The sequence below is a fragment of the Canis aureus genome, chromosome 34 (assembly GCF_053574225.1).
Source record: "Canis aureus isolate CA01 chromosome 34, VMU_Caureus_v.1.0, whole genome shotgun sequence".
Taxonomy (NCBI): Eukaryota; Metazoa; Chordata; class Mammalia; order Carnivora; family Canidae; genus Canis; species Canis aureus.
In genome coordinates, this window is record NC_135644.1 from 8,658,075 (window position 1) to 8,678,773 (window position 20,699).

Consider the following 20,699-nt stretch of genomic DNA (forward strand, 5'->3'; position numbering starts at 1 on the left):
CCATTTCTCCTTTGCTTTAGAAACTCCTGGACCAGTTGTGGACCTGAAAGTGATATCCGTAACTAAGTCGTCCTGTAACATTGGCTGGAAAAAGCCTCGCAGTGATGGTGGAAGTCGAATTATTGGATATGTAGTGGATTTCCTGACTGAGGATAATAAGTGGCAACGTGTTATGAAATCATTAAGCTTACAGTACTCCGCAAAAGATTTGACTGAAGGCAAGGAATATACCTTCAGAGTGAGTGCTGAGAATGAAAATGGAGAAGGAACCCCAAGTGAAATCACTGCTGTGGCAAAGGATGATATTGGTAAGTCGTTAGCCACGCATCTTTATAAATTTCCTTTTATTGTCATCAAAAATGCACTCTTGAGCCCACTCACTGGCTTCTATTTTAAAGAAATCCTTTTAAAAATTTTAATGATCTAAAGAAATTGATTATCTGGTCTGAAAAATGAGAATAATTCATCTGTGCTATTTAACAGTGGCTCCTGACCTTGACTTAAAGGACATACCTGATTTGTGCTACTTGGCTAAAGAAAACAGCAACTTCCGTCTTAAGATCCCCATAAAGGGCAAGCCAGCTCCATCAGTATCCTGGAAGAAAGGGGAAGATCCTCTAGCAACTGACACAAGAGTCAGTGTCGAGTCCACTGCCGTTAACACAACTCTTGTGGTACACGACTGCCAAAAATCTGATGCTGGGAAATACACAATCACGCTGAAGAATGTTGCCGGCACCAAGGAAGGAACTCTCTCTATAAAAGTTGTTGGCAAGCCTGGCATCCCCACAGGACCGATCAAATTTGAAGAAGTCACAGCAGAAGCCATAACCTTAAAGTGGGGTCCTCCAAAGGATGATGGAGGTTCTGAGATCACCAACTATATCCTAGAGAAGAGAGATTCTGTAAACAACAAGTGGGTGACGTGTGCCTCAGCTGTCCAGAAAACCACCTTCAGAGTAACCAGACTTCACGAGGGCATGGAATATACCTTCAGGGTCAGTGCCGAAAATAAATATGGTGTAGGAGAAGGCCTGAAATCAGACCCAGTTGTTGCTAAACATCCATTTGGTAAGTATCCCAGAGTCAGAAAACACAAAGCGAAATATGTTTTTGAGGAAGTGCCCTACTCCTAAATCTTGCATCATTTACTCTTTCCCAGATGTGCCTGATGCTCCCCCACCTCCTAATATCGTGGAAGTCAGACATGATTCGGTATCTCTAACTTGGACTGACCCCAGGAAAACCGGTGGCTCCCCAATTACAGGTATTTAATTTGGCTCTAATCCTATAGCTTCTACATTAGTGTTTCTTCTAAATCTTCCTCCCTGAAAAGACGCTGAATGTATGCTCTTAATTTATAGCACTACCCACACAGATGGTAACGTTTTTGCCTTTCAGTACATCAAGCATGAATTAAGCTCATACTTGATTTCAATGAAAATCTCCTAATAGTTAATAAGAAAAGTCTTTCTGAGTGACATCTATTTTTGTAAGTTAGAATTTTTCAACAGAAGGTGGAATAAATGCATAGATTCCAAGAGAAAAGAAAATAGTCCTTAGCTAAAAAAGTGTAGATGCTATCAAGAATGACTATTTCTTCCATATTATGTGGAACTATCTGGGCAAAAACATGTATTCAAGAATCAGGTTGGCATTTGTGTTTCCTACCTGAATTGACAAATTCACCGGCTCTATTTTGTAGGGTATCATATTGAATTCAAGGAAAGAAACAGCCTAATGTGGAAGAGAGCTAACAAGACTCCTATCAGGATGAAAGACTTCAAAGTGACAGGATTAACTGAAGGTCTTGAATACGAATTCCGAGTTATGGCAATCAATTTAGCAGGAGTAGGCAAGCCAAGCCTGCCGTCAGAGCCAGTTGTGGCACTTGATCCGATTGGTAAGTCATTACACAAAGAAAGGCCCATGTGTGTGTTCTGCATAAAAAAAAAAAAAAAAAAAAAAAAAAAAAAAACGCTGGTATTTGACTGGCTTTTTGCTTCATTTTAGATCCTCCTGGCAAACCTGAGGTTATTAATGTAACAAGGAATTCAGTGACCCTCATTTGGACTGAACCCAAATATGACGGTGGTCATAAGCTGACTGGTTATATAGTGGAGAAGCGGGATCTACCCTCTAAATCTTGGACGAAAGCCAACCATGTTAATGTCCCAGATTGTGCCTTTACCGTCACTGACCTTGTTGAAGGTGGAAAATATGAATTCAGAATTAGAGCAAAGAATACAGCAGGTGCTATCAGTGCTCCCTCAGAAAGTACAGGAACCGTTATTTGCAAGGATGAATACGGTGAGTCTACTTTACTTTTCATGTACGTAAAAAAATAGAAAATTAAGCCTCCTTCCTTTTCTGATTAAAATGTATTTTTTTCTTTGCAGAGGCACCGACCATTGTCCTTGATCCCACAATAAAAGACGGGCTGACAATTAAAGCAGGAGATACCATTGTTTTGAGTGCCATTAGCATTCATGGCAAGCCCCTTCCAAAGTCGAGTTGGTCTAGGGCAGGAAAAGACATTAGACCATCAGATATCGTTCAGATATCTTCGACCCCAACATCTTCCATGCTTACTGTCAAGTATGCCACTAGAAAAGATGCAGGTGAATATACCATTACTGCTACCAATCCTTTTGGCACAAAGGAGGAACACGTGAAGGTAACAGTCCTCGATGTACCTGGTCCCCCCGGTCCCATTGAAATCAGTAACGTTTCTGCTGAAAAAGCAACGCTTACGTGGACACCGCCATTGGAGGATGGCGGCTCACCAATTAAGTCCTATGTCCTTGAAAAGAGAGAAACCAGTCGACTTTTGTGGACAGTGGTCGCTGAAGACATTCAGTCTTGCAGGCATGTGGCAACCAAACTTATCCAAGGGAATGAGTACGTCTTCCGGGTCTCAGCTGTCAACCAGTATGGGAAAGGAGAACCTGTACAGTCGGAACCTGTCAAAATGGTGGACAGATTCGGTATGTAGAGCACATGAGGGAGCGGACACGTTAACATTTGCAGCACCGTTTATGAAAGCATGGATTTCTCATAAATATGCTTCCTTTTCAGGTCCCCCTGGCCCTCCTGGAAAACCAGAGGTATCAAATGTCACTAAAAACACTGCCACTGTCAGTTGGAAAAGACCAGTGGATGACGGTGGTAGTGAAATCACAGGATATCACATCGAAAGGAGAGAAAAGAAAAGCTTACGGTGGGTGAGAGCAACAAAGATGCCAGTTTCGGATCTCAGATGCAAAGTAACAGGACTGCAAGAAGGAAACACCTACGAATTCCGGGTCAGCGCGGAAAACAAAGCCGGAATTGGTCCACCTAGCGAAGCCTCAAATCCTGTCCTGATGAAAGACGTAGCATGTTAGTATTTATTTTTTTTTTCCACACCACTCATTTGGAAGTGCCAATATCTCAGCCAAGTTATCCAAAAGCCAAACTCCTAATATACACTTTGGTGTCTTTGCTTCTGTTTCAGATCCCCCAGGCCCACCTTCAAATGCACGTGTCACCGACACTACCAAAAAATCTGCTTCTTTAGCATGGGGCAAGCCTCATTATGACGGAGGACTTGAAATCACCGGCTATATTGTAGAGCATCAAAAAGTAGGAGATGAGGCCTGGATAAAAGATACAACAGGAACTGCTCTCCGAATCACTCAATTTGTTGTCCCTGATCTGCAGACCAAAGAAAAATATAATTTTAGAATCAGAGCCATCAACGATGCAGGTATCGGGGAGCCAGCAGTGATTCCAGACGTTGAAATTGTGGAACGGGAAATGGCTCCTGATTTTGAACTAGATGCTGAGCTTCGAAGAACACTGGTTGTTAGAGCAGGACTCAGTATTAGAATATTCGTGCCAATTAAAGGTCGTCCTGCTCCTGAAGTGACGTGGACCAAAGACGACATCAACCTGAAAAACCGAGCTAACATTGAGAATACAGAATCATTTACTCTTCTCATTATACCAGAATGTAACAGATATGACACTGGTAAATTTGTCATGACCATCGAAAACGCTGCTGGGAAGAAAAGTGGCTTTGTTAATGTCAGAGTCTTGGATACCCCAGGACCTGTCCTTAACCTGAGGCCTACTGACATCACAAAGGACAGTGTCACCCTGCACTGGGACCTTCCTCTGATAGATGGGGGCTCACGTATAACAAACTACATCGTGGAGAAACGAGAAGCAACACGGAAATCTTACTCCACAGTCAGCACGAAGTGCCACAAATGCACATATAAAGTTACTGGCTTGTCGGAAGGTTGTGAATACTTCTTCAGAGTGATGGCAGAAAACGAATATGGAATTGGTGAGCCAGCAGAAACAACAGAACCCGTGAAAGCCTCTGAGGCACCATCACCACCAGATAGTCTGAACATTATGGACATAACTAAGAGCACAGTCAGCCTGGCGTGGCCTAAACCAAAGCACGATGGTGGCAGTAAGATCACTGGCTATGTAATTGAAGCCCAGAGAAAGGGCTCTGACCAGTGGACTCACATCACAACCGTGAAAGGGCTAGAATGTGTGGTGAAGAATCTAACAGAAGGAGAGGAATATACCTTCCAAGTGATGGCTGTGAACAGTGCAGGAAGAAGTGCCCCTAGAGAAAGCAGACCTGTCATTGTCAAGGAGCAGACAATGCTTCCAGAATTGGATCTGCGTGGCATTTATCAGAAATTGGTCATTGCCAAAGCTGGTGACAACATCAAAGTTGAAATTCCAGTGCTTGGTCGGCCAAAGCCCACAGTCACGTGGAAAAAAGGAGACCAGATTCTTAAACAGACACAGAGAGTTAATTTTGAAAATACAGCAACTTCAACCATCTTAAATATCAACGAGTGTGTAAGAAGTGATAGCGGGCCCTATCCATTGACAGCAAGGAACATTGTAGGAGAGGTTGGTGATGTCATCACCATTCAAGTCCACGATATCCCAGGGCCACCCACTGGACCAATCCGATTTGATGAAGTCTCATCTGATTTTGTAACCTTCTCTTGGGACCCGCCCGAGAACGACGGAGGTGTACCAATAAGCAACTACATAGTAGAAATGCGGCAGACCGACAGCACTACATGGGTTGAACTAGCAACCACCGTCATACGCACTACCTATAAAGCCACTCGCCTCACTACTGGAGTGGAGTATCAATTCCGGGTAAAAGCACAAAATAGATATGGAGTTGGACCAGGCATCACATCAACACCTATAGTTGCCAACTATCCATTTAAGGTTCCTGGGCCTCCTGGAACCCCTCAGGTGACTGCAGTTACCAAAGATTCTATGACAATTAGCTGGCATGAGCCTCTTTCTGATGGTGGAAGCCCCATTTTAGGATATCACATTGAAAGAAAAGAACGAAATGGTATTCTCTGGCAGACCGTGAGCAAAGCATTGGTGCCAGGCAACATTTTCAAATCTAGTGGACTTACAGATGGTATTGCTTATGAATTCCGAGTGATTGCAGAAAACCTGGCAGGCAAAAGCAAGCCAAGCAAGCCATCTGAACCTATGCTTGCTTTAGATCCCATTGACCCACCTGGGAAACCGGTTCCTCTGAATATTACTAGACACACAGTGACACTTAAATGGGCTAAGCCTGAATACACTGGAGGCTTTAAAATTACCAGTTATATAGTTGAAAAGAGAGACCTTCCCAATGGACGGTGGCTAAAGGCCAACTTCAGCAATATTCTGGAGAATGAATTTACAGTCAGCGGCCTAACAGAAGATGCTGCCTACGAATTCCGAGTGATTGCCAAAAATGCCGCTGGTGCTGTTAGTCCACCGTCTGAGCCATCAGATGCTATCACGTGCAGGGATGACATTGAAGCACCAAAGATAATGGTGGACGTTAAGTTTAAAGACACAATAATATTAAAAGCAGGAGAAGCATTCAAGCTAGAAGCTGACGTTTCAGGTCGCCCACTTCCAACGATGGAATGGACCAAAGATGGAAAGGAGCTTGAAGGCACAGCAAAGCTAGAAATAAGAATTGCAGATTTCTCTACTTATCTGATAAACAAAGATTCAACAAGAAGGGACAGCGGCGCGTATATCCTCACAGCAACTAATCCTGGTGGGTTTGCTAAACACATTTTCAACGTCAGAGTCCTCGATAGACCAGGCCCACCTGAAGGACCTTTAGCTGTATCTGAAGTGACAGCAGAAAAATGTGTACTGTCGTGGTTGCCTCCACTGGACGACGGAGGTGCCAAGATTGAACATTACATAGTTCAGAAACGTGAGACCAGCAGATTGGCGTGGACAAATGTCGCCTCAGAAGTCCAAGTGACAAAGCTGAAGGTCACTAAGCTTTTGAAAGGCAATGAATACATATTCCGTGTCATGGCTGTAAATAAGTACGGAGTTGGAGAGCCACTGGAATCAGAGCCTGTGCTTGCCGTAAATCCGTTCAGACCCCCTGATCCACCCAAAAACCCCGAAGTTACAGCCATCACTAAAGACTCGATGGTTGTCTGCTGGGGACATCCTGACTCCGACGGTGGAAGTGAAATCATCAATTATATCGTAGAACGGCGTGATAAAGCTGGGCAACGCTGGGTGAAATGCAACAAAAAGACTCTTACTGATTTGAGATACAAGGTGTCTGGACTAACAGAAGGGCATGAGTATGAGTTCAGGATCATGGCTGAAAACGCCGCTGGAATTAGCGCACCGAGTTCCACGAGTCCGTTTTATAAAGCTTGTGACGCTGTGTTTAAACCCGGCCCACCAGGGAACCCACGCGTTCTAGATACAAGCAGATCATCCATTTCAATTGCTTGGAATAAACCGATCTACGATGGTGGCTCAGAAATCACTGGGTACATTGTCGAGATTGCCCGGCCCGAGGAAGATGAGTGGCAGATTGTCACTCCACCAGCTGGGCTCAAGGCAACTTCTTACACCATCACCAACCTCGTAGAGAATCAGGAATATAAAATCCGCATCTATGCCATGAACTCCGAAGGGATGGGAGAGCCTGCGCTGGTTCCTGGGACCCCGAAGGCTGAAGAGAGGATGCTGCCTCCAGAGATTGAGCTGGACGCTGACCTGCGCAAAGTTGTCACCATAAGAGCTTGTTGCACCCTGAGACTGTTTGTCCCCATCAAAGGCAGGCCAGCCCCGGAGGTGAAGTGGACCCGGGAACACGGAGAGTCCTTAGATAAAGCCAGCATCGAATCCACGAGCTCTTACACCCTGCTCATCGTCGGAAACGTAAACAGATTCGACAGCGGCAAATACATACTCACGGTAGAAAACAGCTCGGGCAGCAAGTCTGCGTTTGTCAATGTTAGAGTCCTAGACACCCCAGGCCCCCCGCAGGACCTCAAGGTGAAGGAGGTCACTAAGACATCTGTCACGTTGACGTGGGAGCCTCCTCTCCTTGATGGCGGTTCGAAAATAAAGAACTATATTGTTGAAAAGAGGGAATCAACCAGAAAAGCATATTCAACTGTTGCAACAAATTGCCACAAGACGTCCTGGAAGGTAGACCAGCTTCAGGAAGGGTGTAGTTACTATTTCAGGGTTCTTGCTGAGAACGAATATGGCATCGGGCTGCCTGCCGAAACTGCGGAATCTGTGAAAGCCTCAGAACGACCCCTTCCACCAGGAAAAATAACTTTGGTGGATGTCACCAGAAACAGCGTGTCACTCTCTTGGGAAAAACCAGAGCACGACGGAGGCAGTCGAATTCTAGGCTACATTGTGGAGATGCAGAGCAAAGGTAGCGACAAGTGGGCCACATGTGCCACAGTCAAAGTCACCGAAGCCACCATAACCGGATTAATTCAGGGTGAAGAATACTCTTTCCGTGTGTCCGCTCAGAACGAAAAGGGCATCAGCGATCCCAGGCAACTGAGCGTGCCAGTAATTGCCAAAGACCTTGTCATCCCACCAGCCTTCAAACTCCTGTTCACCACTTTCACTGTACTGGCCGGTGAAGACCTAAAAGTTGACGTTCCATTCATTGGACGCCCTACGCCTGCTGTAACCTGGCATAAAGACGACGTGCCACTGAAGCAGACCACTAGAGTAAATGCGGAGAGCACAGAAAATAATTCACTACTGACAATAAAGGAAGCCTGCCGAGAAGATGTTGGACATTACACAGTTAAACTGACTAACTCGGCTGGCGAAGCTACCGAAACCCTTAATGTTATTGTTCTTGACAAACCAGGGCCTCCAACCGGACCCGTTAAAATGGATGAAGTGACAGCTGACAGTATTACTCTTTCCTGGGGCCCCCCTAAGTACGACGGTGGGAGTTCTATCAATAATTACATCGTAGAAAAACGGGACACTTCCACAACCACCTGGCAAATTGTATCAGCTACTGTTGCAAGGACAACAATCAAGGCCTGTAGATTAAAGACCGGATGTGAATACCAGTTTAGGATCGCAGCTGAAAACAGATACGGCAAGAGCACATACCTGAATTCAGAGCCTGTCATAGCCCAGTATCCATTCAAAGTCCCCGGCCCTCCTGGCACGCCATTTGTAACGCTCTTCTCCAAGGACAGCATGGAAGTACAGTGGAATGAGCCAGTGAGTGACGGAGGTAGCAGAGTCATCGGCTATCATCTAGAGCGCAAGGAAAGAAATAGTATCCTCTGGGTGAAGTTGAATAAAACGCCCATTCCTCAAACCAAGTTTAAGACCACTGGCCTCGATGAAGGCATTGAATATGAATTTAGAGTCTCTGCAGAGAACATCGTGGGCATCGGCAAGCCAAGTAAGGTGTCAGAATGCTACATGGCGCGTGACCCGTGCGATCCGCCTGGACGGCCAGAGGCAATTATTGTCACACGAAACTCTGTGACGCTCCAGTGGAAGAAACCCACTTATGATGGTGGAAGCAAGATCACCGGCTACATTGTAGAGAAGAAAGAATTGCCTGATGGCCGCTGGATGAAAGCCAGTTTTACGAATGTCATTGACACTCAGTTTGAAGTAACTGGCCTAGTTGAAGATCAGAGGTATGAGTTCCGGGTGATAGCTCGAAATGCTGCAGGAGTGTTTAGTGAGCCTTCAGAAAGCACGGGAGCAATAACAGCAAGAGACGAGGTAGATCCACCACGAATAAGTATGGATCCAAAATACAAAGACACAATTGTGCTTCACGCTGGTGAGTCATTCAAGATTGACGCAGATATTCACGGCAAACCAATACCAACCATTCAGTGGGTAAAAGGTGATCAGGAGCTTTCAAATACAGCTCGATTAGAAATAAAGAGCACGGACTTTGCCACCAGTCTCAGCGTAAAGGATGCAGTACGCATTGACAGTGGCAATTACATACTGAAGGCCAAAAATGTCGCAGGGGAGAGATCAGTTACTGTAAATGTCAAGGTCCTCGATAGACCAGGGCCCCCTGAAGGACCTGTTGTGGTATCAGGAGTGACAGCGGAAAAATGCACACTAGCTTGGAAACCCCCACTACAGGATGGTGGGAGTGACATCATAAATTATATTGTGGAAAGGAGAGAAACCAGCCGCTTAGTTTGGACTCTGGTTGATGCCAATGTGCAGACTCTCAGCTACAAGGTTACTAAGCTTCTCGAAGGCAATGAATATATCTTCCGTATAATGGCTGTAAACAAATATGGTGTTGGTGAACCGCTTGAATCTGAGCCAGTAATTGCCAAGAATCCGTTTGTAGTGCCAGATGCACCAAAGGCTCCAGAAATCACCACAGTGACCAAGGACTCAATGGTTGTTGTATGGGAAAGACCGGCATCTGATGGTGGCAGTGAAATTCTTGGATATGTTCTTGAAAAACGGGATAAGGAAGGCATTCGATGGACAAGATGCCACAAACGCCTGATTGGGGAATTGCGCTTGAGAGTAACTGGACTCCTAGAAAATCACAATTATGAGTTCAGAGTCTCAGCCGAGAATGCTGCTGGACTCAGTGAACCAAGCCTACCTTCTGCTTACCAAAAGGCTTGTGATCCTATTTATAAACCAGGACCTCCAAACAATCCCAAAGTCATAGATATTACCAGATCTTCTGTCTTCCTTTCTTGGAGCAAACCAATATATGACGGTGGCTGTGAAATCCAAGGCTACATTGTCGAAAAATGTGATGTGAGTGTTGGCGAATGGACCATGTGCACTCCACCAACTGGAATCAATAAAACAAATATAGAAGTAGAAAAGCTATTGGAGAAGCATGAGTACAATTTCCGTATCTGTGCTGTCAATAAAGCTGGAGTTGGAGAACATGCGGATGTCCCAGGACCTGTTATAGTTGAAGAAAAATTAGAAGCACCAGACATTGAACTTGACCTAGAACTAAGGAAAATTATTAACATAAGGGCAGGTGGCTCCTTAAGGCTATTTGTTCCCATCAAAGGTCGTCCTACACCAGAAGTTAAATGGGGGAAGATGGATGGTGAAATCCGAGATGCAGCTATAATTGATGTCACTAGCAGTTTCACCTCTCTCGTTCTTGACAATGTCAACCGATACGATAGTGGAAAATACACTCTCACATTAGAAAACAGCAGTGGAACAAAGTCTGCCTTTGTTACTGTGAGAGTCCTGGACACACCAAGTCCACCTGTTAACCTGAAAGTCACAGAAATCACTAAAGACTCAGTATCAATTACATGGGAACCGCCTCTGCTGGATGGGGGATCCAAGATTAAAAATTACATTGTTGAGAAACGTGAGGCCACAAGAAAATCATATGCTGCAGTTGTAACAAACTGCCATAAGAATTCTTGGAAGATTGAACAACTCCAGGAAGGCTGCAGTTATTACTTCAGAGTCACAGCTGAGAACGAGTACGGTATTGGCCTTCCTGCCCACACTGCTGATCCTATTAAGGTTGCAGAAGTCCCACAACCTCCAGGAAAGATAACTGTGGATGATGTCACCAGAAACAGTGTTTCCTTGAGTTGGACAAAGCCCGAACATGATGGTGGCAGTAAAATCATTCAGTATATTGTGGAAATGCAAGCTAAGCACAGCGAGAAATGGTCAGAGTGTGCTCGAGTCAAGTCCCTCGAAGCGGTAATTACTAACCTGACTCAGGGAGAAGAATACCTCTTTAGAGTTGTGGCCGTAAATGAAAAGGGAAGAAGTGATCCCAGGTCCCTTGCTGTTCCAGTAGTTGCGAAAGATCTGGTCATCGAGCCAGATGTGAGACCTGCATTCAGCAACTACAGTGTACAGGTTGGCCAAGATTTGAAAATAGAAGTGCCAATTTCTGGACGTCCTAAGCCAACCATTACCTGGACTAAAGATGGTCTTCCACTGAAGCAGACCACAAGAGTCAACGTTACTGATTCCCCTGACCTCACCGTACTCAGCATTAAAGAAACGCATAAGGATGACGGTGGACACTATGGAATCACAGTTGCTAATGTTGTGGGTCAGAAAACAGCATCCATTGAAGTTATAACTCTAGATAAACCTGATCCTCCAAAAGGACCTGTTAAATTTGATGAAGTCAGTGCTGAAAGTATTACACTATCTTGGAACCCCCCAACATACACAGGGGGCTGCCAAATCACCAACTACATTGTTCAGAAAAGAGACACAACCACCACGGTATGGGACACGGTTTCTGCTACTGTTGCCAGAACCACACTCAAAGTGACCAAACTGAAAACTGGTACAGAATACCAATTCAGAATATTTGCTGAAAACAGGTACGGACAAAGCTTTGCCCTGGAGTCGGAGCCAATTGTAGCTCAATATCCCTACAAAGAACCAGGCCCTCCAGGCACACCATTTGTCACAGCCATTTCCAAAGACGCCATGGTCGTTCAGTGGCATGAACCAATCAATAACGGCGGAAGCCCCGTCATAGGTTACCACCTTGAGAGGAAGGAAAGAAATAGCATTTTGTGGACAAAAGTCAACAAAACTATTATTCATGACACTCAGTTTAAAGCACTCAATCTTGAAGAGGGCATTGAATATGAGTTCAGAGTTTATGCTGAAAATATTGTTGGTGTAGGTAAAGCAAGCAAGAATTCCGAATGCTACGTAGCCAGAGATCCCTGTGACCCGCCAGGAACCCCAGAAGCAATAATGGTTAAAAGAAATGAAATCACTTTACAGTGGACCAAACCTGAATATGATGGCGGAAGTATGATTACAGGTTACATCATAGAGAAACGTGATTTGCCTGAGGGTCGCTGGATGAAAGCCAGCTTCACAAATGTCATCGAGACTCAATTTACCGTGTCAGGCCTTACTGAAGATCAAAGATATGAGTTTAGAGTCATTGCGAAGAATGCAGCTGGTGTAATAAGTAAACCCTCTGACAGTACTGGACCAATAACTGCCAGGGATGAGGTTGAACTTCCAAGAATTTCAATGGATCCAAAATTCAGAGACACAATTGTGGTGAATGCTGGAGAAACATTCAGGCTTGAGGCTGATGTCCACGGAAAGCCCCTTCCTACCATTGAGTGGTTACGAGGAGATAAGGAAATTGAAGAATCTGCCAGATGTGAGATAAAGAACACAGATTTTAAGGCTTTACTTATTGTGAAGGATGCCATTAGAATTGATGGTGGACAGTATATTTTAAGAGCTTCCAATGTTGCAGGTTCTAAGTCTTTCCCAGTAAATGTAAAAGTATTGGACAGGCCAGGACCTCCAGAAGGGCCAGTCCAGGTTACTGGAGTCACTTCTGAAAAATGCTCTTTGACATGGTCTCCACCACTTCAAGATGGTGGCAGTGACATTTCTCACTATGTCGTTGAAAAGAGAGAAACAAGTCGACTTGCCTGGACTGTGGTTGCTTCAGAAGTTGTGACCAATTCTCTGAAAATTACCAAACTCTTAGAAGGGAATGAATATATTTTCCGCATAATGGCTGTCAACAAATACGGTGTTGGGGAGCCTTTGGAATCTGCACCAGTACTGATGAAAAATCCATTTGTGCCTCCCGGACCACCAAAAAGCTTGGAAGTCACCAACATTGCCAAGGACTCCATGACCGTCTGTTGGAACCGTCCAGATAGTGACGGTGGAAGTGAGATTATCGGCTACATTGTAGAGAAGAGAGACAGAAGTGGCATCAGGTGGATAAAATGTAGTAAACGCCGCATTACAGATTTGCGTCTGAGGGTAACAGGATTAACAGAAGATCATGAATACGAATTCAGAGTCTCTGCAGAAAATGCTGCTGGAGTGGGAGAACCAAGTCCAGCTACGGTTTATTATAAGGCTTGTGATCCTATATTCAAACCTGGTCCACCCACCAACGCACACATTGTGGACACCACTAAAAATTCAATTACACTCGCTTGGGGTAAGCCCATCTATGATGGTGGCAGTGAGATCATAGGCTACGTAGTAGAACTCTGTAAAGCAGACGAAGAAGAATGGCAAATAGTTACTCCACAGACTGGCCTGAGAGCCACTCGATTTGAAATTTCAAAACTCATTGAGCACCAAGAATATAAAATACGAGTCTCTGCCCTCAATAAAGTTGGCTTAGGTGAGGCTACATCGGTTCCTGGTACTGTGAAACCAGAAGATAAACTTGAAGCACCTGAACTTGACCTTGACTCTGAATTAAGGAAAGGAATAGTTGTCAGAGCTGGTGGGTCGGCCAGAATTCACATTCCATTCAAGGGTCGCCCAACACCAGAGATCACTTGGTCTCGAGAGGAAGGTGAATTCACAGATAAGGTCCAAATTGAAAAGGGGGTAAACTATACCCAACTATCAATAGACAACTGTGATAGAAATGATGCCGGAAAATACATTCTCAAGCTGGAAAACAGCAGTGGATCTAAATCCGCTTTTGTGACTGTGAAAGTTTTGGACACCCCAGGACCTCCACAGAATTTGACAGTCAAAGAGGTTAAAAAGGATTCTGTCCTTCTGGTATGGGAACCACCCATCATTGATGGGGGTGCAAAGGTGAAGAACTATGTTATTGACAAACGTGAGTCAACCAGAAAAGCATACGCTAATGTGAGTAGTAAATGCGGTAAAACAAGCTTTAAAGTTGAGAATCTTACAGAGGGAGCCATTTATTACTTTAGAGTCATGGCTGAAAATGAATTTGGAGTTGGTGTTCCAGTGGAAACTGTTGATGCTGTGAAAGCTGCTGAACCTCCTTCCCCGCCAGGAAAAGTGACACTCACGGATGTGTCCCAGACCAGTGCATCACTGATGTGGGAGAAACCTGAACATGATGGTGGTAGCAGAGTCTTGGGTTATGTTGTTGAAATGCAGCCCAAAGGAACCGAAAAATGGAGTACTGTTGCCGAATCCAAAGTCTGTAGTGCAGTCATTACTGGTTTGAGTTCTGGACAAGAATATCAGTTCCGTGTCAAGGCTTATAACGAGAAAGGGAAAAGCGATCCAAGAGTGCTCGGTGTTCCTGTCATAGCCAAGGACTTGACCATACAGCCTAGTTTTAAGTTGCCATTTAACACATATACCGTCCAGGCTGGAGAGGATCTTAAAATCGAAATCCCAGTTATCGGCCGACCAAGACCTGAAATTTCATGGGTCAAAGATGGTGAGCCTTTTAAACAAACAACAAGAGTAAATGTTGAGGAAACAGCTACTTCAACTATTTTGCACATTAAAGAAAGTAACAAAGATGACTTTGGAAAATACACTATAACAGCAACAAATAGTGCAGGTACCGCCACAGAAAATCTCAGCATTATTGTTTTGGAAAAGCCCGGACCTCCAACTGGACCAGTTCGGTTCGATGAAGTTAGCGCAGACTTTGTGGTCATATCTTGGGAACCTCCAGCCTATACTGGTGGCTGCCAAATAAGCAACTACATTGTAGAGAAGCGAGATACAACTACCACCACTTGGCAGATGGTATCAGCAACAGTTGCGAGAACAACGATTAAAGTAACCAAACTGAAAACAGGCACAGAGTACCAGTTTAGAATTTTTGCAGAAAACAGGTATGGAAAGAGTGCCCCTCTCGATTCTAAACCAGTTGTTGTACAATATCCATTTAAAGAACCTGGACCGCCTGGAACTCCTTTTGTGACATCAATTTCAAAAGATCAAATGATTGTGCAGTGGCATGAGCCAGTCAATGATGGTGGGAGCAAAGTTATCGGCTACCATCTTGAACAGAAAGAAAAGAACAGCATTTTATGGGTCAAATTAAATAAGATTCCCATTCAAGACACCAAATTCAAAACAACCGGACTTGATGAAGGACTTGAGTATGAGTTCAAAGTTTCTGCTGAAAATATCGTTGGCATCGGCAAGCCTAGCAAAGTGTCAGAATGCTTTGTCGCTCGTGATCCATGTGACCCACCTGGCCGCCCTGAAGCCATTGTTATCACAAGGAACAATGTCACACTGAAATGGAAGAAACCTGCTTATGATGGTGGTAGCAAAATAACAGGTTATATCGTAGAAAAGAAGGATCTACCCGATGGCCGCTGGATGAAAGCCAGCTTCACCAACGTGTTAGAGACTGAATTTACAGTGAGTGGACTTGTAGAAGACCAGCGATATGAATTTAGAGTAATTGCAAGAAATGCAGCTGGCAACTTTAGTGAACCGTCTGAAAGCACTGGTGCCATTACTGCACGAGATGAAATTGATGCACCGAACGCCTCACTGGATCCCAAATATAAAGACGTAATCGTTGTTCACGCAGGAGAGACTTTTGTCCTTGAAGCTGACATCCGCGGCAAGCCCATACCCGATATCGTTTGGTCAAAAGATGGAAAAGAGCTTGAAGAAACAGCTGCGAGGATGGAAATTAAATCTACTATTCAGAAAACCACTCTTGTTGTCAAAGACTGTATACGTACTGATGGAGGACAGTATATTCTGAAACTCAGCAACGTTGGTGGAACAAAGTCCATACCAATCACTGTAAAGGTACTTGACAGGCCAGGGCCCCCAGAAGGACCTCTGAAAGTTTCTGGAGTTACTGCTGAGAAATGTTACCTGGCGTGGAACCCGCCTTTACAGGACGGTGGTGCTAATATCTCACATTACATCATTGAAAAGAGAGAAACAAGCAGACTCTCCTGGACCCAGGTTTCCACTGAGGTCCAGGCCCTCAACTACAAAGTCACTAAACTGCTTCCTGGTAATGAGTACATTTTCCGCGTCATGGCTGTCAATAAATACGGAATTGGAGAGCCCTTGGAATCCGAGCCTGTGATAGCCCGTAATCCTTATAAACCACCAGGTCCCCCTTCACCACCCGAAGCCTCAGCAATCACCAAAGATTCTATGGTGGTAACATGGGCACGCCCAGTGGATGACGGAGGTGCCGAAATTGAGGGCTACATTCTTGAAAAACGAGATAAGGAAGGCATTAGATGGACCAAGTGCAACAAGAAAACTCTAACAGATCTCCGGTTCAGGGTAACTGGCCTTACCGAAGGTCATTCCTATGAGTTCAGAGTTGCTGCCGAAAACGCAGCTGGCGTGGGTGAACCAAGCGAGCCATCTGTTTTCTACCGTGCCTGTGATGCTCTGTATCCACCAGGTCCACCAAGTAATCCAAAAGTGACGGATACTTCCAGATCTTCTGTCTCCCTGGCGTGGAGTAAGCCTATTTATGATGGCGGTGCACCCGTTAAGGGCTATGTCGTTGAGGTCAAAGAAGCTTCTGCGGATGAATGGACAACTTGCACTCCACCAACAGGATTACAAGGAAAGCAATTCACAGTGACCAAGCTTAAAGAGAACACCGAGTATAACTTCCGTATCTGTGCCATCAATTCTGAAGGTGTGGGTGAACCTGCAACTATACCTGGCTCAGTTGTGGCGAAAGAGAGGCTGGAGCCACCAGAAATAGAACTCGATGCTGACCTGAGAAAGGTAGTCGTTCTGCGGGCAAGTGCTACTTTACGCTTATTTGTCACCATCAAAGGTCGACCGGAACCTGAGGTTAAATGGGAGAAGGCCGAAGGCATTCTCACTGAGAGGGCCCAGATCGAGGTGACCAGCTCATACACAATGTTAGTCATTGACAACGTCACCAGATTTGATAGCGGTCGGTATAACCTGACGCTAGAAAATAACAGCGGTTCTAAGACAGCTTTTGTTAACGTCAGAGTTCTTGACTCGCCAAGCGCCCCTGTGAATTTGAATGTAAGAGAAGTAAAGAAAGACTCGGTGATCTTGTCTTGGGAGCCACCACTTATCGATGGTGGAGCGAAGATTACAAACTACATTGTCGAAAAACGAGAAACTACAAGAAAAGCATATGCTACGGTTACAAACAACTGCACCAAGAATACATTTAAAATTGAAAATCTACAAGAAGGATGTTCTTACTACTTCCGAGTCTTGGCTTCCAATGAATACGGGATCGGTTTGCCAGCTGAAACAACTGAACCCGTTAAAGTTTCTGAACCACCCCTCCCGCCCGGAAGAGTGACCCTTGTCGACGTGACCCGCAATACAGCTACAATTAAGTGGGAGAAACCAGAAAGTGACGGTGGCAGCAAAATTACTGGTTATGTAGTTGAAATGCAGACTAAAGGGAGTGAAAAATGGAGCACTTGCACACAAGTTAAGACTCTGGAGGCGACTATATCTGGCCTAACTGCAGGAGAAGAGTACACCTTCAGGGTAGCTGCAGTGAATGAAAAAGGAAGAGGTGACCCGAGACAACTTGGAGTGCCGGTAATTGCACGGGACATTGAAATAAAGCCCTCAGTTGAGCTTCCTTTCAATACTTTCAATGTAAAGGCTAGAGACCAACTGAAGATTGATGTTCCATTTAAAGGAAGACCTCAAGCGACCGTAAGCTGGAAAAAGGACGGTCAGATTCTTAAGGAAACGACACGGGTCAACGTCTCTTCTTCAAAGACCGTAACATCACTCTCCATTAAGGAAGCTTCAAGGGAAGATGTCGGAACTTACGAATTGTGTGTTTCAAACAGTGCCGGGGCCATAACCGTTCCTATTACTGTGATCGTCCTTGACAAACCAGGGCCTCCAGGACCTGTTCACATCGATGAGGTCAGTTGTGACAATGTAACCATTTCTTGGAATCCTCCAGAATACGATGGCGGCTGCCAAATCAGCAATTACATCGTTGAAAAGAGAGAAACCACTTCTACCACATGGCACGTGGTTTCACAAGCAGTGGCAAGAACATCCATTAAAATAGTTCGTCTGACCACGGGAAGTGAGTACCAGTTCCGGGTGTGTGCAGAAAACCGCTTTGGCAGGAGCTCCTACAGCGAGTCTGCACCTGTTGTTGCAGAGTATCCATTCAGCCCCCCGGGCCCTCCTGGTACTCCTAAAGTCGTGCATGCCACAAAATCGACCATGATTGTAAGCTGGCAAGTGCCAGTTAATGATGGAGGAAGTCAAGTAATTGGCTATCACCTTGAATATAAAGAGAGAAGCAGCATTCTTTGGTCCAAAGCAAATAAAATCCTCATCGCCGATACGCAAATGAAAGTCTCCGGCCTCGACGAAGGACTGATGTATGAGTATCGTGTGTACGCCGAGAACATCGCTGGAATCGGCAAATGCAGTAAATCCTGTGAACCGGTCCCTGCAAGGGATCCTTGTGATCCTCCCGGACAACCTGAAGTCACAAATATCACAAGAAAATCAGTGTCGCTTAAGTGGTCCAAACCACATTATGACGGTGGAGCTAAGATCACAGGCTACATTATCGAACGTAGAGAGCTACCAGATGGCCGGTGGCTGAAGTGCAATTTTACTAACGTACAAGAAACATACTTCGAAGTGACTGAACTTACTGAAGACCAGCGTTACGAATTCCGTGTTTTTGCAAAGAATGCGGCTGACTCCGTTAGCGAGCCATCTGAATCCACGGGGCCGATTACAGTGAAAGACGATGTCGAGGCTCCAAGAATCATGATGGATGTCAAGTTCCGAGACGTTATTGTTGTCAAAGCTGGAGAGGTCCTGAAGATAAACGCGGACATTGCAGGGCGACCTCTGCCGGTAATTTCCTGGGCCAAGGATGGGGTCGAAATTGAAGAAAGAGCAAGAACAGAAATTGTCTCAACAGACTATAACACTGTGCTAACGGTGAAGGACTGTGTCCGACGAGACACTGGGCAGTATATACTAACCCTGAAGAATGTTGCAGGAACTCGGTCTATGGCAGTTAATTGCAAGGTACTTGATAAGCCTGGCCCACCTGCAGGACCACTTGAAATAAGTGGCCTCACGGCTGAGAAATGCTCCCTTTCCTGGGGACCCCCCCAAGAAAATGGTGGTGCAGATATCGACTATTACATCGTAGAAAAACGTGAAACAAGCCACCTCGCGTGGACGATATGTGAAGGAGAGTTAAGGACAACATCCTGTAAAGTAACCAAGCTACTCAAAGGCAATGAATACATCTTTAGAGTAACAGGTGTTAATAAATATGGTGTTGGTGAGTCCCTGGAGAGCACGGCAGTAAAGGCACTAAATCCATTTACGGTTCCAAGTCCACCCACATCTTTGGAAATTACATCTGTGACCAAAGAGTTCATGACCCTTTGCTGGTCGAGACCTGAGAGTGATGGAGGCAGTGAAATCTCTGGATATATAATTGAGAGGCGAGAGAAAAACAGCCTACGATGGGTGCGGGTAAACAAAAAACCAGTTTATGACCTGAGAGTGAAATCAACCGGACTTCGGGAAGGATGTGAATATGAGTACCGGGTTTATGCAGAAAACGCTGCTGGCCTGAGCCTTCCAAGTGAAACCTCTCCCTTGATTCGGGCAGAAGACCCGGTGTTCTTGCCATCTCCTCCATCCAAACCCAAGATTGTGGACTCGGGCAAGACAAATATAACTATCAGCTGGGTTAAGCCCTTGTTTGATGGTGGGGCCCCAGTAACTGGATACACCGTAGAATACAAAAAATCTGATGAAACTGAGTGGGAAACTGCAATTCAGAACTTAAGAGGCACAGAATATACTATAGGTGGACTAACTACAGGAGCCGAATATGTTTTCAGAGTAAGATCTGTCAATAAGATCGGTGCTAGTGATCCCAGTGATAGCTCGGATCCCCAGATCGCAAAAGAAAGAGAAGAAGAACCTGTATTTGATCTTGACAGTGAAATGAAGAAGACCTTGATTGTCAAGGCCGGTTCCTCATTTACCATGACCGTACCTTTCCGGGGAAGACCAGTGCCTAGTGTCTCGTGGAGTAAGCCAGACACTGACCTCCGCACCAGAGCTTATATTGATTCCACAGACTCTCGTACGTCACTTACTATTGAAAATGCCAACCGAAATGATTCTGGAAAATATACACTAACAATTCAGAATATTTTGAATGCTGCTTCACTGACCTTAGTTGTCAAAGTTTTAGATTCTCCTGGTCCTCCAGCCAATATTACCGTACATGATATAACCAAAGAATCTGCTGTGTTATCCTGGGATGTTCCTGAAAACGACGGTGGAGCTCCAGTGAAGAATTACCACATAGAAAAACGTGAGGCCAGTAAGAAATCATGGGTCTCTGTGACCAACAACTGTAACCGCCTCTCCTACAAAGTCACCAACCTACAAGAAGGGGCCATCTACTACTTCCGGGTCTCTGGAGAGAATGAGTTTGGTGTTGGTGTGCCAGCTGAAACAAAGGAAGGAGTAAAAATAACAGGTATGTTCTAAGAACAAAGAACATCTATATACCCATATTAATTTTCCTAGAATATATGTATCATTTTATTTACTCTCACTTAATTTTATTTTATTTT

The 20,699-nt window shown here is 44.9% G+C and overlaps 1 protein-coding gene and 1 long non-coding RNA gene across 4 annotated transcripts in view; one reads left to right on the forward strand and one right to left on the reverse strand.

Annotated features, from left to right (window-relative positions):
- TTN (titin) overlaps positions 1-20,699 on the forward strand; it is a 274,020-nt gene that overhangs the window by 220,104 nt on the left and 33,217 nt on the right. The window contains exons 291-298 of the mRNA XM_077883161.1: positions 21-308; positions 484-1,071; positions 1,163-1,267; positions 1,706-1,903; positions 2,014-2,310; positions 2,400-2,987; positions 3,079-3,381; positions 3,497-20,602. Coding sequence (XP_077739287.1) covers positions 21-308; positions 484-1,071; positions 1,163-1,267; positions 1,706-1,903; positions 2,014-2,310; positions 2,400-2,987; positions 3,079-3,381; positions 3,497-20,602 — 19,473 coding nt within the window. The remainder of the gene's footprint in view (positions 1-20; positions 309-483; positions 1,072-1,162; positions 1,268-1,705; positions 1,904-2,013; positions 2,311-2,399; positions 2,988-3,078; positions 3,382-3,496; positions 20,603-20,699) is intronic.
- Positions 1-20,699, reverse strand: part of LOC144304669 (uncharacterized) — an 82,915-nt gene that overhangs the window by 12,544 nt on the left and 49,672 nt on the right. For 2 of the 3 annotated variants that reach the window (XR_013371598.1, XR_013371597.1), the window contains exons 3-4: positions 514-595; positions 2-43 (exon numbers count right to left, since the gene is read on the reverse strand). This is a non-coding gene — a long non-coding RNA (uncharacterized LOC144304669). Of the gene's footprint in view, position 1; positions 147-513; positions 596-20,699 lie in introns of all 3 variants that reach the window. The other variant, XR_013371596.1, reaches the window with a different exon arrangement.